This window comes from Penicillium oxalicum, chromosome VII (genome assembly GCF_001723175.1).
Source record: "Penicillium oxalicum strain HP7-1 chromosome VII, whole genome shotgun sequence".
Taxonomy (NCBI): Eukaryota; Fungi; Ascomycota; class Eurotiomycetes; order Eurotiales; family Aspergillaceae; genus Penicillium; species Penicillium oxalicum.
Window position 1 is genome coordinate 1,372,656 of NC_064656.1, and position 26,170 is coordinate 1,398,825.

At 51.2% G+C, this 26,170-nt stretch overlaps 9 protein-coding genes across 9 annotated transcripts; 6 read left to right on the forward strand and 3 right to left on the reverse strand.

Annotated features, from left to right (window-relative positions):
* Nucleotides 1-268: 268 nt before the first annotated feature.
* Nucleotides 269-1,153, forward strand: POX_g09015 (uncharacterized protein; the record flags this gene model as incomplete). The annotated part of the gene is made up of 1 exon (XM_050117780.1): nucleotides 269-1,153. One exon carries the CDS (start codon nucleotides 269-271, stop codon nucleotides 1,151-1,153), a length of 885 nt encoding a protein of 294 aa, XP_049965924.1.
* Nucleotides 1,154-2,085: 932 nt separating this feature from the next.
* POX_g09016 (uncharacterized protein) lies at nucleotides 2,086-4,090 on the reverse strand (the record flags this gene model as incomplete). Its single annotated transcript, XM_050117781.1, has 2 exons — nucleotides 2,086-2,340; nucleotides 2,411-4,090. 2 exons carry the CDS (start codon nucleotides 4,088-4,090, stop codon nucleotides 2,086-2,088), a joined length of 1,935 nt encoding a protein of 644 aa, XP_049965925.1.
* A 1,257-nt stretch (nucleotides 4,091-5,347) lies between these two features.
* Nucleotides 5,348-6,200, reverse strand: POX_g09017 (uncharacterized protein; the record flags this gene model as incomplete). Its single annotated transcript, XM_050117782.1, has 3 exons — nucleotides 5,348-5,657; nucleotides 5,709-6,074; nucleotides 6,136-6,200. 3 exons carry the CDS (start codon nucleotides 6,198-6,200, stop codon nucleotides 5,348-5,350), a joined length of 741 nt encoding a protein of 246 aa, XP_049965926.1.
* Nucleotides 6,201-6,799: 599 nt separating this feature from the next.
* POX_g09018 (putative 26S proteasome regulatory subunit rpn3) lies at nucleotides 6,800-8,920 on the forward strand (the record flags this gene model as incomplete). Its single annotated transcript, XM_050117783.1, has 3 exons — nucleotides 6,800-7,298; nucleotides 7,405-8,702; nucleotides 8,777-8,920. 3 exons carry the CDS (start codon nucleotides 6,800-6,802, stop codon nucleotides 8,918-8,920), a joined length of 1,941 nt encoding a protein of 646 aa, XP_049965927.1.
* A 3,750-nt stretch (nucleotides 8,921-12,670) lies between these two features.
* POX_g09019 (putative hexaprenyl pyrophosphate synthase) lies at nucleotides 12,671-14,081 on the forward strand (the record flags this gene model as incomplete). Its single annotated transcript, XM_050117784.1, has 2 exons — nucleotides 12,671-13,855; nucleotides 13,920-14,081. 2 exons carry the CDS (start codon nucleotides 12,671-12,673, stop codon nucleotides 14,079-14,081), a joined length of 1,347 nt encoding a protein of 448 aa, XP_049965928.1.
* Nucleotides 14,082-14,778: 697 nt separating this feature from the next.
* On the forward strand, nucleotides 14,779-17,671 carry POX_g09020 (uncharacterized protein; the record flags this gene model as incomplete). Its single annotated transcript, XM_050117785.1, has 2 exons — nucleotides 14,779-15,248; nucleotides 15,316-17,671. The coding sequence occupies 2 exons, from the start codon at nucleotides 14,779-14,781 to the stop codon at nucleotides 17,669-17,671; spliced, it is 2,826 nt and encodes a 941-aa protein (XP_049965929.1).
* A 701-nt stretch (nucleotides 17,672-18,372) lies between these two features.
* On the forward strand, nucleotides 18,373-22,357 carry POX_g09021 (Endocytosis protein end4; the record flags this gene model as incomplete). The annotated part of the gene is made up of 12 exons (XM_050117786.1): nucleotides 18,373-18,380; nucleotides 18,441-18,487; nucleotides 18,566-18,583; nucleotides 18,682-18,757; nucleotides 18,847-19,004; nucleotides 19,102-19,182; nucleotides 19,243-19,300; nucleotides 19,353-19,537; nucleotides 19,599-20,641; nucleotides 20,707-20,856; nucleotides 20,922-22,136; nucleotides 22,271-22,357. The coding sequence occupies 12 exons, from the start codon at nucleotides 18,373-18,375 to the stop codon at nucleotides 22,355-22,357; spliced, it is 3,126 nt and encodes a 1,041-aa protein (XP_049965930.1).
* Nucleotides 22,358-23,650: 1,293 nt separating this feature from the next.
* Nucleotides 23,651-24,622, reverse strand: POX_g09022 (uncharacterized protein; the record flags this gene model as incomplete). Its single annotated transcript, XM_050117787.1, has 2 exons — nucleotides 23,651-24,054; nucleotides 24,109-24,622. The coding sequence occupies 2 exons, from the start codon at nucleotides 24,620-24,622 to the stop codon at nucleotides 23,651-23,653; spliced, it is 918 nt and encodes a 305-aa protein (XP_049965931.1).
* A 471-nt stretch (nucleotides 24,623-25,093) lies between these two features.
* On the forward strand, nucleotides 25,094-25,517 carry POX_g09023 (uncharacterized protein; the record flags this gene model as incomplete). The annotated part of the gene is made up of 2 exons (XM_050117788.1): nucleotides 25,094-25,144; nucleotides 25,380-25,517. The coding sequence occupies 2 exons, from the start codon at nucleotides 25,094-25,096 to the stop codon at nucleotides 25,515-25,517; spliced, it is 189 nt and encodes a 62-aa protein (XP_049965932.1).
* Nucleotides 25,518-26,170: the final 653 nt, after the last annotated feature.

The following is a 26,170-nucleotide window of genomic DNA, read 5'->3' on the forward strand; positions in this document are numbered from 1 at the left end:
TCCTCTTTGACGGCCGGATTTCGGCGAACCAGCACCCGATCTAGATATTTTCATACCACAAATTGAGCAAAAGATCCAACGTGGGGACTCATTTTGCGCATTCCAGAAGGCAAAAAGGGGAACCTTAACTAAACGACGCCCGTCGCTCCTCGTGTGCGAGTAAAGTGGCAGTACGACTACTCCCACATTCAAATCACCCACGAAGACCAACTAGCACGGTCCGGTCTTGCAGCAACTTCCACCGTTGACAAGGACACCGACATTCACAATGCCGTCAAAACCAGTATCTTTCCCAGGGTTCACTGCGCTATCAGATCGAATCTACCTTCGCAATGGCAATGAAACTACCAACTCAGTACCCGCAACTCATCCCACCACAATCATCATCTTCGCCTGGGGCGATGGCCTGCCAAAACACGTTTCCAAATACGCCGAGGGCTTCCACAATCTCTACCCTTCGTCGCGGATCCTCGTGGCCATTTCAAAGACCCTTCATGCTTCGCGCCAGCCGCTCAATGACCGGGTGCAGGCGATGATGCCAATCATCGACACTGTTTTTCCCACCCCAACAGGCGACGGCGGCACTGGCGAAAAGGAACGAGTCCTGCTTCATGCCATGTCCAACACGGGTGGAATTTTCATGGCCGCCGCCATGGCTGCGTATCAAGAACGACATGGCAAGGACAAGCAAATGCCCCACGAGCTGCTGGTATGTGACTCCACGCCCGGCGGCCTGGTCTTCTCGACTCAAGTAGGTCGGTGGTCTCGCGCCATGGCTGTCGGCACGGCGAAGATGTTTCCCTGGCCGTTTGTGGTCACGCAGGCTCTGTGGTGGATCTTCCTGTGGGCCAACTATCTGTTGGAGATTGTGCGCGGCTCAGAGCCCTCAGGTGTCTGGGCGAACCGAATCATGAATGATGCCGAGGTGACCACACGGCAGGCAAGCAGGCTGTACATGTATTCCAAGGAAGACGAGATCATCTGGTATGAGGATCTGGAGGAGAATGTGGCCGGGGTGAAAACGTTAGGGTTCAAAGCTGTGGAGACGGAAATGTTCGAGGGCTCGCCGCATGTTGGGCATATGAGGATACATCCGGAGCAGTATTGGAGTAGGATCTCCACGTGTTGGAATGCAGCCATCACGGCTGAGTGATTGCGGTCAATCAAAATCGTGTTCTTGTTGCCGATCTCGCAGCCTCATAGTGGAGAGTTGAGCAAGGCCAACTTAATTAGTTCGAAGTGTAATATTATCATAGACATGATTACGTCCTCTACAAGGATGATCACATTGTGAAAAGCAGTGCAAGATAGAGAATCCAGCCGTCGTCATTAAGGCACCCTTCGGTTTGGATCGAGATTCGAATACGGAGGTGGTACAAGAAGTAAATCCAACCAAGATCCATTGTAGAGCACGGGTAGAATGGTGGAAAGCGGGTGTGGCCCTTGAAACAAGATGTTAAATCAAAGTTGCCTTTTCAGTTATCAAAGGTGAGACTTTTAACGGACCAGAGCTGTCATTCACAAGGGATAGGACGCCGAATTTCAAGGAGGGAGATGTGAAATTGATTGAGAAATGAGTCAAGAAAGACAAAGAAAAATTAAACCACACCGTCCTTTTCTTGAATTCACCAAAACCGCAGCTTGTTGAATTGTGTTGGAGAAGAATACCTTGGTGGTAAGGAGAAATATACGACACTTTGCAAGTTGTCAACCTTAGTGACCGCGCTGTTAAATCTACTTCAAGGTATGCGTGGAGAAAGAAAGATGTAGAAAGAACTGGTGATCCATATTTGTGCCGTACCGGCTTCCACCCCCCCAAAAAATAGAAAATAGTAGACAGAAACATTTGCCAAGCATGACCCATCCTCTGTCAGCTCTTCTGCCTCAAATAAACGCCAGGGCTCCCCATGTAAAAGATACGGTATCAAAATACATCAACTCCAAGGATGATACCACCTTTAAGGAAAAAATAAAAAGACGAAGAACAACGAAGAAGACAGCGAATCCTAAGGTAATGAAGTTGGTGAAGATGCTGGTAAGGCGAAAAACCAGGAGCTTCGTCTTCCTAATCTCCACGGGTAGGTCTTACTCAGTTCGGCCCTGAGTGACTTTGGCCGCCTGAATTGCAGACATCTTCTGCAGCCAGCCCTGCGTTGGCTGGGGCTTTTTGACGGTTCGCAGATCATCTGTGGCAAATCCAGAGATGCGCATGTTGTAGTTGCGCTCCAGAATGAGTTGAATGTCGCGAATCTCCAAGGTCGACGAGGGACGCAGCTTAGCCAAGCGGCAGGCTTGAGTGATCACATCATCAACGAAGTCGTCGGCCATCTGGAGCATGAACTACGTGGAGAGGTTAGAGTACTACCCCATGTTGAGAAGGAAGGGGGGGGGACAGGCGCTAACTGCTTACCTCTTCTGCGTCCGGTGAGAGCATTTCACCTTCGCCTCCTCCAGTCACCTGTCGAACAAGGATGTCGAGCATTTTCTTGCTGAGTACGTGCTGACCTTCGCCTTCAAGCACGTAGCCAGGATGCTTCTGAATGGCTGGCTGTCCCATGACACCCATCTGGCTGTGACTCGGACCACCAGAGAAGGTAGGTCGAGACCCGGGCATGGAAACGGGCTCAGGAGTCGAGACGTTGAGGTTCTTTGGAATGACCATGTTGATGGTACGGTTGGGCGTGTCTGCAGAGCGGTTGGCGAGATAGCCAGAAGGATGGGCTTGTTGATTACCGGGTGTCTGGTTGATTTGTTGGGCTTGCTGTTGACCTTGCGCGCTGGTGTTGTAAGTGGCAGCTTGTTGCATAGCAGCTTGCTGTGAAAGAGGCCGTGGGGGTCCTTGGTTGATGGGAGCCCCGGGTCCCGTGGGTGTCGGAGTGGAACCGTCAGCGTTGGGTGTTTGGGCGAAGTTCACCTGCGCGTTTGATGTGCCATGTTGAAGAGGTGGCCGCGGAGCAGGTGGTTGCGCATGGGACGGAGCTGGGGTGGCACCTGCCGAAGATGCTGGAGGAATCTGTCCTGATTGCGAGGCCGTGGGGGACATGGCCGGACCCGCTTGATTGCGAGCTGCGTTGACTGCCGAGTTGATCGTGTGAGGCGCTGGCGTCGGCGCCTGTCCCGGAATTGCAGTGGCCACGACACCAGCCTGGCCAGAAGGTGCAGCTTGAGGTACATTCACGTTCGCTACTGCTCCCGTCGAGCCTGCAGACTGCTGCCCAGCGGGTGCACCTGTAAGTTGACCCTGCTGTTGACTCATCTGGGGCTGACCAGGCTGAGATTGGGCCTTGAAGCTTTCCTGCTGTTCTTTGAACTTCTGCAGGAACTCGCTACCCTCGCGAAATAGCTTCTCCGCCGTAAGCTGTCGGTTCTTGAACTCTTGCATTTCCTCCTGTGTCATGTTTCCCTGGCTTTGTCGCTGCGCAAATTGTTGTCGAAGATCCGCGATGCGCGCTCTTCCCACCTCTTGTTTCTGGAGAGCAATGCCATATCGCAACCGCGCCTCGGGAATCCAGTTCTGTACCTGCTCTTGAGTCACATTGGGCGGCAGGTAAAAGTTGAGCGCATTGACCTTTGCCTGGATCTGCGGGAGCAGTTGGGTGAAATTCTGAGGGTTGTTGGACTGTGTGCGCTGAACCGGTTGGCCTTGTTGAGGTTGACCTTGCTGCTGCTGCTGCTGCTGTTGCTGCGCTGCCGCCGCTGCTGCTTGGGCCTGGTGCTGCTGCAGGGCCTGTTGACGGTTTTGCTGGAACATTCGCATACCCTTCATCAGGTTCTGCGACAATTGCGAGAGCTTCATATGGGCAGTCTGGTATTCATGACTTTGAGGGTCGCGAGTATTGAGTACCTCCCACAAGCTCCGCACTAGTCCCGTATGCTGAGTCTTTTGTGATTCATTCAAATGGGGAAGCTTCTGTACTTGATCGGTTCGTATCAGGTTGGAATGCTGCTGAGGCTGCATCATGGGCGGCTGCTGCTGCGGCGCTTGCTGCGGTTGTTGTGGTTGTGACTGCTGTGCTTGCTGCTGCTGTTGCTGCTGCTGTTGCGATTGTTGGCCGGGCTGTTGACCCGGCTGGCCTTGGGCACCATCCATCTTGTCGTCGGTGGAAATGACTTCGTGATGTGTTGAGCGGAAAGGCGGTCGAGGGTAGATGGAAGCTGGCGGGCTTTGTCGCTGACCGGGCAGTTGAGTATGCTCAGAAAGCTATTTTGCGCGAGTCTTTGTGAGTCTCCTTGCTTGCGCCACCTCGTCTAGCCGTGTCGCAACGAGCCCGAATGAAAGAAAAGTCGATGGTATGAGATGGATGGGAACTCCGTCCGTGGAAGGTGAGGTTTGGACGTAGTCTTGGCACCCGCCCGGCGACCGGTTCTAGTCGCCCACGGAAGCAACCTCAGCAATTTGACAACGTCGGCGAGCAAAGTACTGATCAAAGCAATCCCCCGCAATAAACTGCTCTGAGAACGCCGGTGGAAGCGAGACTGATCGGTATTCAGAATTATTATATTGTAAAGGGAAATACTGACAAGAAAATGCCGGTTACAGGAGTCACTCGGGAGCGTGTTTACTGATTGGAGCAGCAATCGTTACAGTTCTTTTCAGGGAGTGGTGCCTTATTAGACAGCCGTCTTGGCCCAAAACTACTTATTCCGTCCAAGTAATCAGAGTTTACGTCGGAAATGCGTCCGGTTATAGATCGGAATTCATTGAGCGGTACTTTTCGGGCAGTCTGATCATAGAAGGGAAAGTAGAGGACATTTCTTCCCGTCAATGCTCGCGCTGGAGTTGACAAAGATCTTTCCAAGCGGCGAACAGAACAATTCATCGTCATCTCCACAGGTGGTTATCTCACTGAAATACATGCATGTGGTGGAGACACATTGCCATTTCCCTGTACTCTGCCAGATTCAACGACAGCCATCATCGCGTTGGCATCTGTGTTCCGGCAAGTCTGCTCTGGATCGGAAGCAAAAACATTCGACTCCAACCCAATTAAGGTCGGTGGCCCAAAAAGCACAGCACCATAGTAGATACCTCTCACCCACGTCTTGTGGGTCATCGTTAGGGTATGTCATTCTAGGGCCACGGAGGATATGCAATTGCACATGTTATGACGTGGTCGAAGCGGAGACGCCGAAACAGCATATCAGTCCCGCGACCTGGAGAGCTCAACAAGCCTGGCGAAAAATCATCACCGGAGGCTTTTTTGGAAGTCTCTTCTTCGTTCAGAGTGTAGTTCTTGATAGACACATTCCGAATGATTGCCATTGTCAACCAAAATCGATTCTCGTCGAATAGGAATGGCGGAAGATTGTATGTCATATGCGATGTAAGTCAGAATCAAGGTATGCCTCAAGACAAGAGCCCTCCAAGATCTCGATCAAGACCAGTGACTCGCGCTTCAAGTGTACGTTTCCTTCGCTCAAGCTCTCGAATCTCGGATAGCTCACGCTCAATGTCTTCCTCGGTGACATTTGGGGTATCCGGGTTTGCTACTGGAGCTGGGGCAAGCTCCTCCTCCTCATCTCCGTATGAGTGGCGCATCTGCTCCAATTCCGCAGTACTGGCAGCAACTCGGGCTTCAAGTCGTGCGATCGATTCGGATATCGTCTCATGGCGGTATCGGAGGGTCTCAATTTTCTCTTGTGCCCCCGGTACTGGGCTGCGAATTCCATCAGAGCCATTCCCAGCGATTAGCACATGAAAAACTTACTAGACATTGCACAAGATCTCGGCCCCTCGAAGCAGGACCTCAATGTTGACGTCTCCCCGTCCACCTCGGCCAGAAGGACCCGCTGACCGTTTAATCTCTTCCATCATATCGTGCCCCAGTACTCGCGCTACCGCAGACTGGTTGCGATTGTTTCGGGCAGTATATATGCGGCTGGCCATGGACTCATTTTCAGGCTCTGCCGAAAATGTCGTGCCGCGTCGCGTGGCACGTCGTTGTCCACCATGGCTTTTGCTATCCGGATCAACTTGGAATAGCGCTCGTTCATGGACTTCCGTGTCGCGAATCAGGGCTGTGATGTCGTGCGAGCCCAGAAGCGCGTTGGTAAAAATGCGGGGAGGCGGAAACCTAGACAACGCCGTGGTGAGATGAAGTAACGGGGATTTGAAAGATGGGAGAGTATGCATACGGCAGTTCCGCAATTGCGTTTGAAGATAGAGCTATCTGCTCCATGTGTGACTCGAGAGGTGCCATAGTAACGGAGCTGTCACCTTGACCGTAAATGCAGTGTAAAGTGCAAGACTGATTCCCTTTGTTTTTCCCGCGATGATGTTATTCGGTTTCTGCCTGAGGCGTTCAGTTAGTATTCCAGTCGGCCAAATACACCAAGAAGCTACGAACACTGATACGGTATAGCTTGAGACTAAAATTTTCTGAATATGGCTCGGATTCAAATCCTCAATGTAGATTTTGGAGAAGCTAGATACCAGCGTGGTTCCTTCGAGACATTGCTCTGCAACCTCACGCTCGACAGCACGTCCACCTGTCCGCATGCCGGGGACCTTCACTGGCCCAGCGGAAGTGGACCACAGCTCTCCTGACTAAGCACTCTGGTCACGGACCGGTGCTGTTCCACGCTCATCCTCGTTTCTTGACATCACAGCAATCAGCAACCTCATCAACCACCTTTCTCATTCGTCCCATTTTCGGTTGCTTTACCACGCTGTGTTCTTCGTCAGCCCAGACGTGTTGAGTGCTTCCGCTTCCTTTTCATTGCTTCTTCTGCCCTCTATTCCTCCCTGCTTCTCGAAGCTTCGGTGTTCGTTCAGCTGAGCTTCTCGTAGCTAGCAAAGATGCCTGCTGAGAGGCGATCTCTACGGTCAAACAACAAGTCTGACAGCTCTTCATCTGCTAACGGTGACAAGGCGCAGTCCAACTCCCAGAGCTCAAGCACTAAGGAAAAGACTACTCCGGCGACTCGCGCCGCCGCCAGCAAGGCAAAGTCGGCCCCGACAAAGAAAGGCGCCGCCAAGGGCGCATCAGAGAACGGGATGGGAGATGATGATGAGTCTCACGTCAATGGCTCAAACGCCGCGGAGAACAGCTTGAATGGTTCTGAGGACGTTGAGATGGGCGAGGATACGGCAGGTGCGCCTACATCCTCCTTCAAGTCGAGTAAGAACCGGCATGGTGACGAGAAGATGACTGTTGTAGTGCCCCCGATCAAGGGTTCGAAACCATCCGGCAAAGCTGGCGATGACAAGGAGGAGGATGTCACAATGGAGGGTGCTGAAGAAGACAATGCGGAGAAGGCCGAGCCCAAGGTTGACCCTACAACCAAGGCCATCCAGGGTAAGTCTGACTCGTTTCCATCAACTAGGGGTTGCGGGTTTGAACCCAACTTTCGCAATTACAACCTGCTAACCATGGATTCCGTATCTCTTCGCTGTGACCACAGACATCAAGACCAACTTCACCCTACTTGAGCGCGCTGTAGCCCATTTCGATCCTCGGTTCACTCTCCGTGTCCTGCGATCCATCTCGTCGATGCGAAAACACATTACCCCCGAAGTGCTTTCTCAGGTGATTGTGCAAACCTACCAGCCATCAAGCTCGGTGGCTTCGTTCCTCCTCGACGCCATTGACCAGACCGGAGCCTTTGAGAATGTCTCCGCAAGCTCGAAAATGGATCTGGACTCCGAGAAGGCCAAGCCAGGTTCGAAGGAGGTCCTTCCCGAGGTGGACATCTACCTGTCAATCTTGGTGCAAATCTACCTCTTTGATCAGCGGCAAATTCAGAGGGGCGCCAAGCTCTCAACTGAGCTAATTGAACGCCTGCGTGCTCTCAACCGAAGAACGTTGGATTCGCTCGCGGCTCGTGTGTACTTCTACTATTCCCTCTTTTTCGAGCAGATAACACCGCTTCCTCCCTCACCCGCTGCCACGGTGACGACTATTCGTCAGCCCCTGTTAGCGGCGTTGCGGACCGCCGTCCTTCGAAAGGACGTCGATACGCAAGCCACAGTCATGACCCTGCTTCTTCGCAACTACCTGTCAACCTCGCATATCACCCAAGCCGATCTGCTCATCTCGCACAATCGCTTCCCGCCCGCGGCATCCAACAACCAGATTGCGCGATATCTGTATTATCTGGGACGAATTCGTGCCATTCAGCTTCAGTACACAGAAGCTCACGGCCATTTGATCGGTGCCACGCGGAAGTCTCCAACCAGCAATGTCGCGCGGGGATTCTACCAGGCTTCGCACAAACTCCTTGTGGTTGTCGAGCTTCTCATGGGTGATATTCCTGATCGGGCAATCTTCCGTCAGCCTGCACTGGAGAAGGCCATGCATCCTTATTTCCTGCTGACCCAGGCTGTCAGCGTGGGAGATTTGGATGGCTTCTTAAATACGGTCAACACGCATAGCTCCACCTTCCGCAAGGATGGTACATACACACTGATTCTGCGTCTTCGTCAGAATGTCATCAAGACTGGCATTCGCATGATGTCGTTGTCATACTCTCGTATCTCTCTGCGAGATATCTGCCTTCGCCTGGGCTTGGACAGCGAAGAGTCGGCGGAGTACATTGTTGCAAAGGCCATCCGCGACGGTGTCATTGAGGCCACGCTCGACCATGAACACGGTTTCATGAAGAGCAAGGAGGTTGGAGACATCTATGCCACTCGGGAGCCAGGCGAGGCTTTCCACGAGCGTATCCGCGCTTGTTTGGCTCTGCATGACGAGAGTGTTAAGGTAAATTGACCGCTTCACTTATCTTCTTGTTGTACGACAGAGTTGCTGACTTGATCCTTACCTGCTTCTTATAGGCCATGCGATTTCCCATGAACCAGCATCGATTGGAGCTCAAGAGTGCGCAGGAAGCCCGTGAGCGAGAGCGCGAGCTTGCCAAGGAGATTCAAGAAGGAGACATGGATGATGAGGATGCTGGCGGCGATTTTGATGCTATCTGAAGAGGATAGTGTCTTTGGCAACGAAGTAGGCGCTTCGAATTATGACGTGGTTCATCCTTTTTGGGGTATTTCGTTCAATATGGGCCTTCATTCGACCTTGTGTTGGTTCTTCGAGATCTTGTGTTTTTGTTGGAACTCTGTCGCGCGTGTGTGTATGAGGCATTTGAATTGCAGGGTTGAGATGATTACTTCTCTTATATGTTGTTTTCATTCTAGACGTTTGGCGGCGTTCCACTCTCGCCGGGATGTATTGGAGCTTACCTAGCAGGATAGCCATTGTAAGGACAGGCTCGAATGAAATCCAGAGTCGGATTCTATCGCCCAGACTACGATCAATATGACGGGGTGAATGGTGCATTCGTTCGAGTGTCCTGTTGGGGAACCTGACAAAACACCATCTTGGTGATTTAGCTCGCCCTGAATCTCCAGTACAGTCAGATTCCATCAAATCCCTCAGATTCAAATCGACCTGTACAGTTCCGCACAGGGATGGGTGTGGTCAGTGCCGATTCTCAGTAGTGTCAACTTGTCGACTCAAAGATAATTTTGTACGATTCGAAGAAAAAACGGGCCTATCTGTCACTTTCACAGCTATTCTTTGTCATTGATGACCGTCATGACATTTGATTAGACAACAGTGTCAGATCTGGTTTACGCTCGATCAAAATATCAGGACGGAAATCGACTAAAGGAATAGAAATCAAGGTCAAAAACAAAGCGAGGAACAGCTTTCACTTAGCAATGTCTTCAATCATATACACAGAGTACTCACGCTCCCCAAAAGGCTCTGTACATCTCAGCAAATTCTGAATCGTCACTCTGAACAAACTATCGTCGTCGTCATCGTCGTCTTCTTCCTCTTTCAAAACAGAAATCCGCCCCATCCAGATCAATGTCCCTAGAGCTTCCATCGATCGTGGTACCATGGAAGTGCGTTTCAGTTTGATAGTACATGGCTGCATTGTAGGCCCGTATGGGCTTTCTTGCCCGGTTGAGGGAAATCTCAATGTCTGCTGCGTTGATTACACCATGCGAGAGCCACAAGCCAGACTCATTATTTATGGGAAGCTCTTTCTCCTCATCAGGAACTTTCTTTAGATCGAGTCTCAATCCACCCTCGCACATTCTGTTGGGCTACCTCTCGTCAAAGACTCCAAGTATTCCAGTCGCTCGTCTGATCCGGTAAACGGCCATGATGGGTGCTCTGCTCATTATCGTCTTTGTCAGCCTAGTCTGCGATTAGCATCCAGTACAAATATCAAGAGATGTAGGTTTCAAATCATATCAAGAGACCAGCATGTGGTCTGCCAGGGAACAGGGCATACAAGGTGTTGTGAAATCAGTCTGTCCCTCAAGGACGAGCACATAGGTAGCCACTTGGCTGCCCTTGTTTGACCAAGACAGCCTTTGAAGAAATTCCATTGGGCGCTAAGTGCCTCGACAACTGCTATTTCCTAGTGAAGAAGGATCCTGAAGACATCCCATACCAATGCCCCGCGGGGGGGGGGGGTCCACCAGTGAGGATTTTTGAGAATCTTCCAATTCAGTCAAACTCTCCCCATGTGAAGCATCACGCATCGAGAATGGCAAGTTCTGAGGCAATTGCAGGGCAAATGTGGTGCCGAGCCGCCTCCTGCTTCAAAGAAGTGACAGCCTGTGATGGCAGCGATCGTTTGGAGGCTCTTTTTTGTTGACCATGCGACCCAAGCAACTGAATGATCTTCGGCAAGTTTGTGCGTACACCTGTGTTATACTTAGCGTCGGTAGGTTTGGTGGACGTGCTCGACATCGTCAGAAATATGCACAGTGATGGTTCAAGTCTTTAAGCAGCTGATATTGCTCGAGACAGGAGATGAATAACAGAAAGTTGAGCCGAGGACAATAAGTGAAGCGGCGATTGATTTCACTCCACTGAGTGTCCTAGAGCAGGGATATGAAGAGGTGCAGTTGAATGTAGATTGGACTCGGTGTAAGTGAGACTCGATGATTCTGCGCTGGTGAGGGAGCCAGGTGTGGGCGAGGTCATATTTATGGCTTGACAAGGCGTCCGAGTGAAAAAAGAGTGTTTTTTGGGGCTTTTCTGTTAACAGATCGACAAAAAAGAGGTTGAATGGCTGAGTGACGGTTTCATAGATTCTCTTATATTTCACTTCGGGATAGAGGTTGGATGTGTATTGAGCATCGACCTCGAAATTTAATTTGCACTAGAATCAACACGTTGTTTCACAGACGCAGCACAGAAATGTATTCTACCACAGGCTCTGCTGTCTGCAAGCCCCCTCGGCTCCTAAATTTCGAAACAGGCTTAATATTGAGTCTGCTAAGGTGGCAGTACCTAATATAACGGAAGCAACACCAACTATACCTTTCGGTATCTTTCCATCCTATTGATGTGGTGGTCTACCAGAATTCCATTCAATATGCGAAGATGCTGGGAATACTGATCCTATGCGGCTTTTGTTGTATAGAGGCTGTTCTTTATCACAGGTAGCTCCAAAGTTGCTTTATTTTCTATGTCGAACACGACATTTCTCATTTAATTCAACATTAATGTATTGATGCATACACTTTTGGATTCGCTAAGTCAATATGGTAACATAGTAAGCCGTTTAGTCTTCTATAGCCACAGGAATCTATTCGTCAAATCGCTCATGTCCTCCATATCTCCCATCATCTTTTGTCACATTCATTCCTCCACCCTTTTTATCAAGTCTTTTGTCAGATCTGCGATCTAAACTCCCATCATATCTTACATCAAATCCTATGTTTACATAGTGTACAAAGGTTTGTAGGCCCTGGAGCCTTGATTCTTCAATTCTTTTGAAGTAACTGTGTGGTCTTTCTAGTAATTAAAAGGAAGAGGAGCAGGGGAGAAGGGAAAGGATGTACCACCCACTTCTCTTCACTAATGTGTCTTTCTGTACTGGGGATGTGTTACATATCATCAATCATACCGATCATGGAGCTATTTAAAACGGTATTCAACCACGAGAATATGTTTTCTTCTCTAGCCCCATTGATGTTCTGTACTGAGGTAGTCGCATTCTTTCTGATATCTAGGTCGTATCTTGCAAAAGACTATTCGAATACTATAGAGCTACTACTAGATCGTTTTGTGTTCTTAGTCAGCTGTCATGAATATAGCTATCACATAGTAACAAAGCTAAGAAAATGTAATACCCTTTAAAGTCCCATCGTGTCTAGCAGAAGAAAAGAGCTCGGGGTGATTTGAGGCGAGATCTAGGACGGGTAGTACTTCGATGGGTTTATCCAGTTTAGTTGTATGTTGGATGTGCGGCTAACATGGTCCGGTTGATATATTTGTGCCGGCTCCGGTGCTGTTTACGAAGATGCCGGAGCCGCATAAACCAAGGGACCTTTCAACAGGCCAGTACGTTGCTAGGCATAGCTCCATTATTGCGTCGACCATATTTCATAATGAATTGACAATTCATCGTGCGAAAAAGATGAAAGCAATTCTCCGTCCAAACCCTGTTACTGTATTTCCGCCATGCCCGGGTGCCTCGGGCGGAGCTGCCAAGTATCGGAGCCAGGCGCATAAGGTCCGTGCGCATCCCGAGCTCGAAATCTTCCCGTCGGCCAGATTCATTTCCTGGCAGACACCCAGTCCTTGCGCGGTCATTCTCGACTGTCTTCTGAGCCCGTGTCAAGACTTTACTGCCCAATGCATATCATTTGAAAATTTCGGCTTTCAACCCCCTACCAGAATTCCATCACACTGCCCTGAGTATGCGGGCGCGCACGTTATCAGTCACCGGGCTAACCCTCAAGCGGACTCCGTCAATTTCCGTCTGCCCCCAATGTCTCCGCGATGACCTATACACGACACAGAGTCTCCTTCAGACCCGAAATTTTCGCACAGGCCGCCGAATAGATGCCTCCCCATTCGGGGCAGCGGCCACTGCTGCTCAGGCAATCTTTAAGGGCTTGCCTAGAGCACCTCCCGGCGTCTCGGTCGATCCATTGCGAATGGTGGGCAAGGAATTGAAGTTCTTGAGTAACAATATTCGCCAATTGCTTGGATCCGGGCACCCGGCTCTGGACAAGGTTGCCAAATACTACACGCGCAGCGAGGGAAAACATATGCGGCCCTTGTTGGTCCTGCTCATGTCTCAGGCAACGGCGGTCGATCCGCGGAAAGATCTGTCAAGAACCCCCAACACCGCTCCCGTCGACATTTCGCTCAGTCCGCTCAGTATCCTGGAGGATGCAAACCCCGATACCGACCACCTTGTCCCCGAGCCTCCCAAGACTCAAAGTTTTGTCGGTGATGAGAACATTCTTCCGAATCAGCGCCGGCTTGCCGAGATCACAGAGCTGATCCACACTGCCTCGCTCCTCCACGACGATGTCATTGACAATGCAGAGACCCGTCGCGGAAGTGCTTCGGCGAATATTGAATTCGGAAACAAAATGGCTGTGCTAGCTGGTGATTTCCTCTTGGGCCGCGCCTCGGTCGCGTTGGCTCGACTGTTGGACCCGCAAGTGATTGAGCTCATGGCCACCGTGATCAACAATCTTGTGCAGGGCGAGTTCATGCAACTCAAAAATACGGCCAAAGATGAGGCAAAGCCGGTTTATACCGATAACACCGTGGAGTACTATCTCCAGAAAACCTACCTTAAGACTGCTAGCCTTATCAGCAAGTCTTGCCGCTCCGCCGCGGTCCTGGGCTGCAGCGCCCCAGAGGTTGTCGAGGCCGCTTACGCCTATGGGCGAAATCTTGGACTCGCATTCCAACTGGTGGACGATATGCTGGACTATACCTTGACCGAAGCCGAGCTCGGTAAGCCGGCGGGAGCTGATTTGGAGCTGGGGCTGGCTACCGCTCCACTGCTCTTTGCTTGGAAGAGCAACCCTGAGCTTGGCCCCATGGTTGGTCGCAAGTTCGGTAAAGAGGGTGACGTACAACGGGTAAGTCCTCAAGCAACTGACTGTCTGTCTGGCTCAAGTAATCGGTGCTAACCTTGGTTTCTAGGCCCGTGAGTTGGTGTACCAGAGCAACGGCGTCGAGCAAACTCGGGCTCTGGCTCAGGACTATGCCGACAAGGCTGTGGCCGCGATCAGTGATTTCCCTGACAGCGATGCCAAGGCTGGATTGATTGAGATGGCCGAGAAGACCATGAAGCGACGGAAGTAACGACCCATACTTCTTGTATCATCTTTTGTAAAAATATCTCCCCCTTTGTCGAGTTTTTTGGCCCTTTATTCCGCGAAAGTGCCTTCTATGTACACCTATCTTACCTTCTACACTTTCCTTTCTCGTACTTTGGCTCCAGTTATAGACGGCAATTGACAGGGTGGTGTCGTGCATTGTTTCAGCCTCTTCTCTGATTCAAACCCATAGGTAATTCATATGGAAACTGCAAATTACTCAGATCAACAGCATAGACATGTACTTTTGGTCACCAGATCCCATCACGACTTCGTGCCGTGCGGATGTTCCTGACAGTTGGTCAGATCGTGCGGGGGCTGGTAAGCTCGAGCGGGTACTCTTACGTCACTGGATCTGCTGGTATTGTATTTACGGAAAGATCTCGTGCAACGACGCGATGAAATCTCGTGCCCGAGGGTTGTACTGTCAGGACCAAACGGTAACCTAACGATCAACCGAGCGCCAGGACCTTCGTCATGCCGGCGTCTCTAGGGCGGTTGCAACTCCACTTCATTCCTAAGCTTTGGTGTCGATTCAGCGTTGTACTCAATCACTCATTCGGCCACCTCGTTCGGCACTGGAGCTGGTCTCTCCCTGCCTATCGCTGATTTGTCTGGTTGTGCTTGAAAGATAGGCTTTCTTATTCGAAATATGGAACAGTCCCGTTAATCAACAATTACCGATGGGTTCGCTCGTCAGCTTCATTGTCGTTTACGTCTTGGGGGGCATCACCTTCATCCCCTTAGTCCTTTTGGGAGCCTTCCTGTATACCTACCTGACCCTCCCGGATTCGCCCTCCTCCGACCAGTCATACAACCGCAAGACTGATGAGCTTCGCCGGCCCGACGACGACGAGCATAGCTTGAAGTCTGGCACTGATCAGCTCGCCGAAGAGTTTCATCGTGCGCATGACTCCGAAGTTGCGACTGGATACTTTGCGGTCTGTCGTGAATATGTACCGGGCGGAGTCAATGGAAAGCCGCCCGAGAGGACGACGCCTGCTGGGGAGGTCGTGGCCACTGAGAGCCCCAGTGTCTACCAATCAATGTATCGGAGTTTGTTTGAAAGAAAGCAGACGCCGAGTATTGAACCAGCAAAATCAAACGGGAAGAATGTCAAGCGAGCGCGCAATGTATTCTACATTGTACTTCGGTATGCTCATTCCACCACTCACATCTTCGATGAACGGGCAAGACTAACCTAAGGTACTCGCCGGAAGTCACGGACACCTCATGCTTTACGACGATGCTAACCAGGTCGACGTTCGCTACGTTATTTCCCTTGCCCACCACGATGTGACCATTCACAGTGGCGAAAGTGATATCCCCGAAGGCGAGCTTTGGATAAAACGCAACTCCATCTGTCTGTCGAGGCGACTGGACTCCCTTGGCGACCTGGGAGGTCCAACGCCGCCGTTCTTTTTGTTCTCTGAAAGTTTGTCGGAAAAGGAGGATTTCTATCTTGCTATGCTCCGCAATCAATCAAAACTCTGGGACTCAGCGGATCGTCCGCCGAAGCGTCAGGAATTCGACGTGAAACACGTTGTCTCGTTGGTCCAGCGCCTGCATTCGTCCGAGGAACAAATGCAGACCAGATGGATAAATGCGCTTTTTGGCCGCCTCTTCCTTGCTCTGTACCGCACACCAGAGTTAGAACAGTTCATTGGCAGTAAGATCGCAAAGAAGATCTCACGAGCGAACAAGCCAAACTTCATCAGCAAAATTGGGCTTCAGAAGATCGACATGGGGGAAGGGGCACCGTTTATCACCAATCCCAGGCTCAAGGACCTGACCGTGGATGGCAACTGCTGTGTAGAGGCAGATGTTCAGTACTCAGGGAACTTCCGGCTGGAGATCTCAGCCACTGTGCGCATTGACCTGGGCCAGCGATTTAAAGCTCGTGAGGTTGACATCGTACTCGCTGTGGTTCTGAAAAAGATGGAGGGCCATCTCCTCCTCCGCTTCAAGCCTCCTCCAAGTAACCGGCTGTGGATGGCATTTGAGAGCATGCCCAAAATTGAGATGGACATCCAGCCCATCGTCAGCTCAAAGCAAATCACATTCAGCCCTATCCTTCGAGCCATCGAGAGTCGTATCCGAGAAGTGGTGGCCGAGAGCGTGGTCTTGCCATTCTGGGATGACATTCCTTTCATGGATACCCACGGGCAGGCGTTCCGTGGAGGCATCTGGCAACGAGAGCCTGCAACGAATGTGCCTCCTCTGGACATACCGGACGAATCCGAGAACGCAGCTACACCATCGCAAAGCCTCCGTGGTGCATCTTCACTTGAAAGTCTGAAGGCCAGGGACGAGCGTGTGATGAGTTCGCCTGCACTGTCAGAATCGCACGCAGGAATTGTGAATGTGAAGTCTCGGAAGACGCCCCGCGTTTCTGCTGCGGATTTGTCGCATGGTTCGAGCGCTACCGCTACGGGCGTTGAGAGAGTGTCTGACAGCCTGCCACTACCCCGTGCCATTCGATCGCAGACTTTTTCGAATGCAGCAGATCCTATCGTGACGACAGATACTGCCAATAAAGTGCTCGCAGAGGCCAAAATTAGCGATAAGAATAGTGCCACCAGCGCCATGATCGAAATCGCCAAGCGTTCTCCACCTTCTTCACCAAAGCGGACTCCAAGTAGCTCGCCACCAACCCTAGGGATCACAATGCCTGAAAATGCTATACATAGCCGAAGCTCTTCGATTGCAGACTCTATCGATGGTGTAAGCCTTCATAGCGATCATGTCATCCAGACGCCATCGTCCGCACGCCTGGAAAACGTCAATCCACTTGGAGTGCGCAGTCTACGAGGCAATTCGAGCTCTTCTTTAGCCAGTGAGAAGTCCCGTCGTCGCAGCACAATTGAGACGTCAGGCAAGTTTTCAGAAGAGAAAACAATCGGGAATACTGCAATCAACAATGCGGCAGCAGCTGCGAAGAAATGGGGCTGGAGTGTATTCGGAAAGGGGGAGTCCAACAACGACGAGACATCTCGTTCCTCGGCGGATAGCTTGAATGTACCCATCGGCCGTGGACACCCTCATCCTCCCCCAGGGGCGCCTTTGCCGCGGCCGGACAAATTTGCCCTGAAACGAAATTCTGGAACCCTGCCAAAACGCAAACCTGTGGGAGCACAGCCGTCTTCTCCTGAGAGGTTGATCCCGGACGTGAAAAAAACGGAGCTTCCTCCACCATTGCCTCGCAGAAAGACGAGTGCTGGCCTTTCTCGGCCTGTTCCACCTCCCCCTCTTCCTCGCCGAAAGCCTGTTGTGCCACCTGATGGTGCTGGCACCCCTGCGGACGATTTACTTGTTGTACAAGCACCGCATGACTCTGCTCCCGACAGCCCTGCCACTGGAGAGCTTGAATTGGACGACAAGCTCACCCAGTCGTCTCTCGCGAGGGAAGATATGCGTCGAAACGCCGCAATCACCAGCGGCGGCTCATACCGGGATCAGCAAGCTGACCAAGACCTTGAGCCTTCGCCGCCCACGGCCCACTCGCTTCCTTCAAGCGTTGACTCGAGCGATCTTTTGCCCCAAGCAGGCCCCAGTTCAGTGCGTTCAACTGTCTGAGGGCGGTACACTGGCACGCGAGGTAGTTTCACACGCCGACCAAACGTCGGAGACGGGGCTGGGACTGAACAGGTTTTGTAGTAGTCCATGGCCGAAATGGATGTGTTAGGCAAGATATCCACCCTGCATGTGCTCTCGCTTCCTTTCTGTGGCTTACTCTTGTACCATAGCCTGCGAAGGGAGTTTAATTTTGTTTGAAATACGCATCGACAGCGTTCTATACTATACCGCAATTCACACTAGTTCCTCGTTGCCCAAAGTTCCTGTAATCGTTCTTTTGTTCGTAGACTGGGAATCCGTAGATTTGAAAATTCGGACCAAATAAGTGAAATGAGCGTCACTAGGATATGATGCGTATGATCTGGCAATTATGCTGCCTGACTCGCCTGGTGGGCAAACCTGAGCGGACGACCCGAGGCTGTGAGGCTTAGACGCTTAGGCGTCGCCAAGACTGACAGGCGCCAACTTTCCCCCAACGTCATTGCGCTCCACGTGCGGTGCAATCTGTTCGCTCCTCAATTCCTTCCCTGCCCCCCCCCGATTCCACAGTCTACTCGTCTTCGTCGGCATACGACTCTGAGTTGGTGATTCACGCTCTGTGAGCACTGAGGATCCGTCTTTGAACCCTCCAGACCGTGGTCGGGCCATCCTACCCCCCCCCCCTGAGTCCGCATTGTGTCCCGCACTGCGCTACCATCACCATGAGTCGGTACGTAGGAGTCCAACATGCTCCCATGACATGAGCAGACTTACAAATTCAATTGCGCAGGACCGAGGCCGATCTGGCCATAAATATCCGCAAGGCGACAAGTATTGGTGAGTGACCTTTTCCGGGACATGCCGGTCTTGCACTCAGGAGACATCAGCATCGAAGCTAACATTTACTTGCGATAGAGGAAACCGCGCCCAAACGTACGTTCCGCCGAGACCCCGATCCGATTTCGCACTTGAAAGATTACATATCAGGCTTTCTTCAACAAAAGACAGCTAATCCTGCGCCGTGAATGTAGGAAAGCATGTGCGAAGCTGCATTGTGTACACGTGGGATCACAAATCGTCAGCGGCCTTCTGGGCGGGTATGAAAGTGTAGGTGGAATCCGCGATCGCAAGGACTATCTCATAACAGGAGTTGATGAGAGTGTCAGCTAATATGCTTTTTTTTCTTGTCTCCCCAGACAGCCTGTGCTCGCCGACGAGGTCCAAACGTTTAAGGCACTTATCACCATCCATAAAGTCCTCCAAGAGGGACATCCGATCGTGGTTCGCGAGGCACAGCAACACTCCAACTGGATTGATAGCTTAATGCGAGGTGTTGGGGGTGAAGGGGTCCGAGGTATGGATCGGTTCTTTTATGAGAGGGGGTTGCCGTGGGCCGTCGCAAGGATTTACGGCAAACTGGTGAGAAAGTTGTGCTGATGATAACTTCACAGGATATGCGCCATTGATCCGCGAATATGTCTTTTTCCTCGAGTCCAAGCTCTCCTTCCACCGCAATCATCCTGAGTTCAACGGTATGCTCGCAAACTAGGCGCATCATGGGATGAGAGGAAGGGATGGGCTGACATTGCCAGGTCTCTTCGAATACGAGGAATACATCAGTCTCAAGACTATCAATGATCCAAACGAGGGGTGTGTGACATTGATTTCCAATTGCAAAGATGTGAAGCTGACAGCAAACCAGATATGAGACTATCACTGATCTTATGACTTTGCAAGATCAGATCGATGGTTTCCAAAAGCTGATCTTTTCGCATTTCCAATCGGGTACACACAACGAATGCCGAATTTCCGCACTGGTACCTCTTGTCCAGGAGAGTTATGGCATCTACAAATTTATCACAAGCATGTTGAGAGCCATGCATACCAGTAAGCTCACATGTACCCGGCGAACTAGTGCACTGAAGAAGATACTGAAAATGGGAGCTAGCCACCGGAGACGACGATGCTCTCGAGCCACTCCGTTCTCGCTATGATGCGCAACACCATCGGCTTGTTCGCTTTTACTACGAATGCTCCAACCTCCGTTACCTGACGAGTCTGATCACCATCCCCAAATTGCCTCAGGATCCACCTAATCTCCTCGGAGAGGAGGAGGACCGTCCAGCACTGCCCAAGCGACCGACAAAGGAAGTCGAGCACCAGCCGTCACCCCCGCCAAAGGTCGCAGCCGAACCGGAACCAATTAGCGACTTCTGGACCAACGAGGCTAAGCGTCAGCAAGAAGAATACGAAGCGGAACAAGTTCGTCTGCAACAGCAGTGGGATGAGCAGCAACGGCAGCAAATGCTCGCTCAGCAGGCCCAGCGTGATTTCGAGGAACAGCAACGTCTTCAGGCCGAGCAGCAACGCCTGGCCCAGGAGCAGCTTCTTCGGGATCAATTCGCCTCGCAGACACAAGGTCGTCTCGCCGAACTCGAGCAGGAAAACCTAAATGCGCGAGCTCAGTACGAGCGTGATCAGCTTATGCTTCAACAGTACGATCGCCGCGTCAAGGATCTGGAGGAGCAAATGAACCAGCTGAATGCGAACATGAATTTGCAGAATTCGTCCAAGGACGAGCAGATCCGGGCTCTGCAGGAACAAGTGAACACATGGCGGACCAAGTACGAAGCTCTGGCCAAGTTGTACTCGCAACTTCGCCAGGAGCATCTGGATCTTCTGCAGACCACCAAGAGTCTGAAGCTCAAAGCTGCTTCTGCGCAAGAAGCCATCGAGCGCCGTGAAAAATTGGAGCGCGAGCTGAAGACCAAAAATCTGGAGCTTGCTGACATGATTCGCGAGCGTGACCGTGCTCTCCACGACAGGGATCGTCTGACCGGTACAAACAAGGATGAGTTGGAGAAAGTCAAGCGCGAGCTCCGTATGGCTCTCGAGCGTGCTGAGAATGCCGAGCGGTCCAAAGGAAATGAGATTTCCGCTATGCTGTCCAAGTACAACCGCGAGATGGCAGATCTGGAAGAGGCTCTTCGCGTAAGTGACACCGGCTCCCGGGACGGTTCACAAACCTGCTCAATAGCTGACTGTCCCGATTACAGAACAAGACTCGAGCGCTCGAGGACATCTCCAGCCGCAACAATGAGCGGTCGAGTGACCACGATCTGGCTCTCCGCGAAAAGGACGAGGAGATCGAGGTGTACAAATCAGGCATGGAGCAGGCGTTGATGGAGCTGGAAGAGCTGAAGCTTGTGAGTGGATAGACACAGCAAAACCTCCCTGAAAGAAATACTAACGTGCCCTATTCTTCATCCAGAGCCAAGGTGACGTTGATCATGCGTTGGACAGTCAGATTGACACGGTCCTTCACGGAACCGTCACCAAGATCAACGACATTATTGACTCGGTGCTGCAGACTGGAGTGCAGCGTGTCGACGACGCTCTGTACGAGTTGGACTCTTCCATGCAAGCTGGTAACCAGAACGCATCGCCACCTTACGTTCTGTCACAGATCGAGAAGGCCTCGGCTTCTGCCACAGAATTCTCGACTGCCTTCAACAACTTCATTGCCGATGGTCCGAACAGTCCCCATGCAGAGATTATCCGCACTGTCTCCGTGTTCTCTGGCTCCATTGCTGATACATTGAGCAATACCAAGGGTCTGTCACGATTTGCTAATGATGACAAGAGCTCCGACCAACTGTTCAACGCGGCGCGCAAGTCCGCTCAGGCAACTGTGCGCTTCTTCCGAGGACTACAGTCTTTCCGACTCGAAGGGATGGAGCCTCTGCAGAAGACCGACGTGGTCATCAACAACAACCTGGAGGTCCAACGCGATTTGCAGGCTCTTTCGAAGATGGTGGAAGCGTTCCAGCCTAAGAGCAGCAAGATCGCCACCAACGGTGACCTGGGCGACTTGGTCGATCAGGAGCTTCTGAAGGCTGCGGACGCCATTGATGCCGCTGCGCAGCGTCTGGCCAAGCTTAAGAACAAGCCTCGCGATGGCTACTCCACTTACGAGCTGCGTATCAATGACGCTATTCTCGCTGCCGCCATTGCGGTGACCAACGCCATTGCCGAGCTCATCAAGGCCGCTACCGAGTCTCAGCAAGAAATTGTCCGCGAAGGTCGCGGCAGCTCAACGCGCACGGCGTTCTACAAAAAGAACAACCGCTGGACCGAAGGTTTGATTTCTGCCGCCAAGGCCGTCGCATCCTCAACGAACACTTTGATCGAAACCGCCGACGGTGTGATCTCCGGTCGGAAGACTCCTGAACAGCTCATCGTTGCTTCCAATGATGTCGCCGCTAGTACCGCACAGCTCGTGGCCGCTAGCCGTGTCAAGGCCACCTTCATGAGTAAGACTCAGGATCGCCTGGAGGGTGCTAGCAAAGCCGTTGGTGCTGCGTGCCGCGCCTTGGTGCGACAAGTGCAGGAGATCATCAAGGAAAAACACAGCAGTGACGTCGAGGCGGAAGACTTCGCCAAGCTGAGCTCCCACGAATTCAAAGTCCGCGAGATGGAACAGCAGGTATGTCCTTCTTTCTTTTTCAACGCTTCCACTTCGCTTCTTTTTCGTGAGGTTATGTCGGAATTTCCAAGTATCGATCCTTGCCATGATTCCATCCAAGCTAATCCATGTTTGTTTTTTCCGTCGCATAACAGGTCGAGATCCTCCAACTTGAGAACAGCCTTGCTCGCGCTCGTACACGTCTTGGTGAAATGCGCAAGATTTCGTACCAGGAAGAGTAGCTGCACCCACATCTCGTGCTTTCACTCGCGGTCCCCCTCCCTCCCAATCATTAATTCCCCCTTGTGTATGCTCAATCTTGTGACCGTGTCCTCCTTCGAATGCATTTTCTGGGCGGCTCCGATCTTGGCGTCTTGCGGTCGCATCCATCTCCGTAATTTCGGTCGGTAGCTTCTATCTCGAGTCATCATATTCGTTAGCAAATCGTACCCATGTTCTCACCTAATGATTCTCGCTTTTCCTCGACGTACTGCCAGCCAAGATCACCCTTATTCACTCACGTATCTCATTGGACCGGATCCAGGTTGGTCACCCTCCTTTCCACACAAAAGGCGTCCACATAGAAACTCGTCGGGAGCACGCCGTCATGGTCCCCGACACCTCGACCTGGTCTCACTGTGGACCCCGGTCGCGAGGCTGTGCATCTGTTTCTTTGTTTCGTTCAAGTCAAGTCCTCGGGTTTTCTCAGACACCGTGTTGCAAGCGTCCAATCTCCCTTTGTTGATCCCGGAAACAGGAGAGCGCTCTCGCCAGCCCCTGACTGACCGCACAGACTTTTTCTTTTTGCGAACCGAAATCTCCCCGAGACTCTTCGGGTGCAGGTCCGCACGGAGCTCTTGCGTGTGCATGGATTGTTTGGTGTGCGTGTCGGGCGCATGGTCGGGTGGGCTGGCTTGGCGCATAAACCTTGTCTCCGGCCGTCTCCACTTGGGTTTATGCGGGAGTCGAGACCCACTAGCCGTTCATCGCCGATCCGCAGATCGCCGGCCTTGGCATCAACGTCAAACAAAGAACCATCCTTGTCGTCAACGCCACCTCAGACAAAGAATCTTCGTGAGTCTCGATGCGATGAAGCGCAACACCATGTCAACATGTAAAAAAAAAGGTGATGCATTAGTTACTCACCACATTTACTTCTCAATGTCTCCTGTGTTCATAACCGTTCCGGTTTACTGAAGCAGCGAGGCTGGAGCCCTAATCCTGGTTTCATTGAACTAAACAAACACTAGGCTAAGTAACCTGACCCCTGATGCACTCATAAATTGAGCATCATTTTCCTGGTGATCAAAAGCCATAAAAATAAAAACCTGAAACCAGTGTCCCCTGGAAGCATTCGAGACGGTGACGGGGTAATCGAACAGCCATGGACCAGAGATAATCAAACAGCCATGGTAAAAATAAGTCGTCTGGTCAAGGTCTCACTTCCATAAAACTAAGTCAAAACAAGCCCAATCGTCCCCTGGTTGGAATGCTCGGGTAAGCTGCTGTAGCTGTACCGGAGTTGTCCGAGAACCTCAAAAGGGAGGAGGGAGGTTCTCAGCCAGGTCGTAGATATTGCCCACAGGTGGAACAAGCTGCGCCAGACGAGCATAAGTCACGACTTCATGGACATTGACAGCAGGAATAGAGCTGCAAGTCGAAAAGTTCGCTGGCCAAAGGTGTCGGGGGTGTCGCACCCAAACGTTCCAGCCACACATGAGAACGTAAACATTGGGGTCCGGCAGACGGAACAGACGAGTGCCAATGAACCAGGCAAAGAAGCGTGGGTTCGCGGTCATTCCCAACACATCACGAAGATAGTTGAAAGCCTTTGCCATTATCTCAAACTGAGGTCGATGGACGGTCACGCCCCAGAAACGACTGATGTACACCGACTTCATCTTTTCAGCACGGCCAGTCAAAGCCGGACCGCAAAAGCCTGGATTTTGTCAGCAACTGAATCGATTGAAATAAATGACTTTTTGCTGCTTACATCGAAACATCATGAAGGAGTTCACAGCCCGAGTGCTCGGAAGGTTCTCAATGGGCATATTGAGACCGAGATTGGTCACAAATTCCCCAACCTGCTGAGCAACGTCAACACCGTTGTCACCCTGGCCGATTCCAAGATTTTCAGCAGCAGTATTGATTGCCATGTCATGCGGGCCTGGAGCCTCATTTTCCTGACCAAAGATAACCATATTGGTGACAGGGTCATATTGAACAAGACGGTCATCGACGATGGCATATCGAAGTCCATGACGGGGCTGAAGAGATTCGAGCACAAAAAGGTCAAAGTCAGGGTAGAAAGTCATGGTGAGAGCAGCAAAGTCACGGGCGCTGGTGCCCCGAGGATAGTAGCTGAACATCTCAAGAGATTCGTATTCGTGAGTCGCATTAAGGTAGCGCAAGAGCTTGTGCTCAACCTCGGACAGGAAAGGTCCCATTGCCGGACTGGAGAGTCCACTGGGCGGACTCTGATGAGCTAGTGGGACTTCGTCAGACATTTTAAAATCAAAGTTGAGTCAATAAGTGTTTGAAATTTTGAAAGGTTGAATGAGAGTATTGTAAAGTGGAAAGAGGGTTGAAGAAAAAAAAAAGGTTGCCAATTTGGGGGGGGAATAGAGGCATTTATGTGTTTCTGGGGGCGGGTCTCACGCGCTTGGTGACTAGTGTCGATTTAGAGAGCCAATAATCTGGGCCTGTAATGTTTGCTTCGTTGTCGTGGGGCCTTGAGAGAAACCTGAAGAAAGCAAACAAATCTGGTGGTTGCCTGGGCAGGTTGGGGAGGAGCGAACTGGAAGGTGCTGGACATGGGGAAAACGAGCAGGCAGGAGCGGGCCAGCAAGATCAGGGCCTGGATAAGCACAAGCAAAGTCAGCATAAGACTTCTGTATCTCTCTCACAACCAGATGGATGCCGCACAAACCTGATATGTTCCATGGCACGATCAATTCTCCGCCTTGGCATATCACACCATGCAAGGCGTTCTTCCACAAAGATTAGGGTTTGACGAACTGTGGATCCGGGTAAGTAGATAGTGGGTCGGCCTCGTGGAATTGCGGGGAAATTTTGAAATTTTAAAAACTCGACCAAAAAAGGCTTGGCAGATTTCACAATGTTGGTATTAAGTAAAAGCTGAGTATGTATGAGAACGTGGAGAAAGAGTAAAATGATTAAGGTAAGCTCGTATACAGTATATGATGTTGATATCAAGCACAGAATCAGAAGCTAGGGAAGCTGATGGAGCAATCGATTTTGCAGTTGGTGAAGCTGGTGGTGCTGTTTAAGCTGGTGGTGCTTGTGAAGCTGGTGAAGCTGATCGAGCTGGTCGAACTGGTCGAGACGAAATTGGTGATGGGGATAGTATATGAAGACTTTGAGGGCAAGGAACTCAGTTAACCAAGCAAAAAGACAAAGAAAAAGTATTTGGCTCAAGAAAAAGCAGAAGATATTGTTTCTGGAATGAGAGCAACTCCAGAATTGAAACAGAGTAAGAGGGATGTGCAGATGCTTGAGGTATTGACGTATGGGAACTCAAAATAGAAAGAGCAATTAGACTGGGAGAAAAGAAAGGCCCAGGTCATCCGAGAGCGAAAGCCTGAGCTAAATTGAGCATATAAGGCAGACAATTTGTTTGGAGAAATATTCGAGGTTCAATGGAGGCATAGATGGTAACAAATATGGATGACATGAATTATCAACCCTCCTTGTAGTTTGAAGAGGTGAGTTTGAAGAGGTGAGTTTGAAGAGGTGAGTTTGAAGAGGTGAGTTTGAAGAGGTGAGTTTGAAGAGGTGAGTTTGAAGAGGTGAGTTTGAAGAGGTGAGTTTGAAGAGGTGAGTTTGAAGAGGTGAGTTTGAAGAGGTGAGTTTGAAGAGGTGAGTTTGAAGAGGTGAGTTTGAAGAGGTGAGTTTGAAGAGGTGAGTTTGAAGAGGTGAGTTTGAAGAGGTGAGTTTGAAGAGGTGAGTTTGAAGAGGTGAGTTTGAAGAGGTGAGTTTGAAGAGGCGAGTTTGAAGAGGTGAGTTTGAAGAGGTGAGTTTGAAGAGGTGAGTTT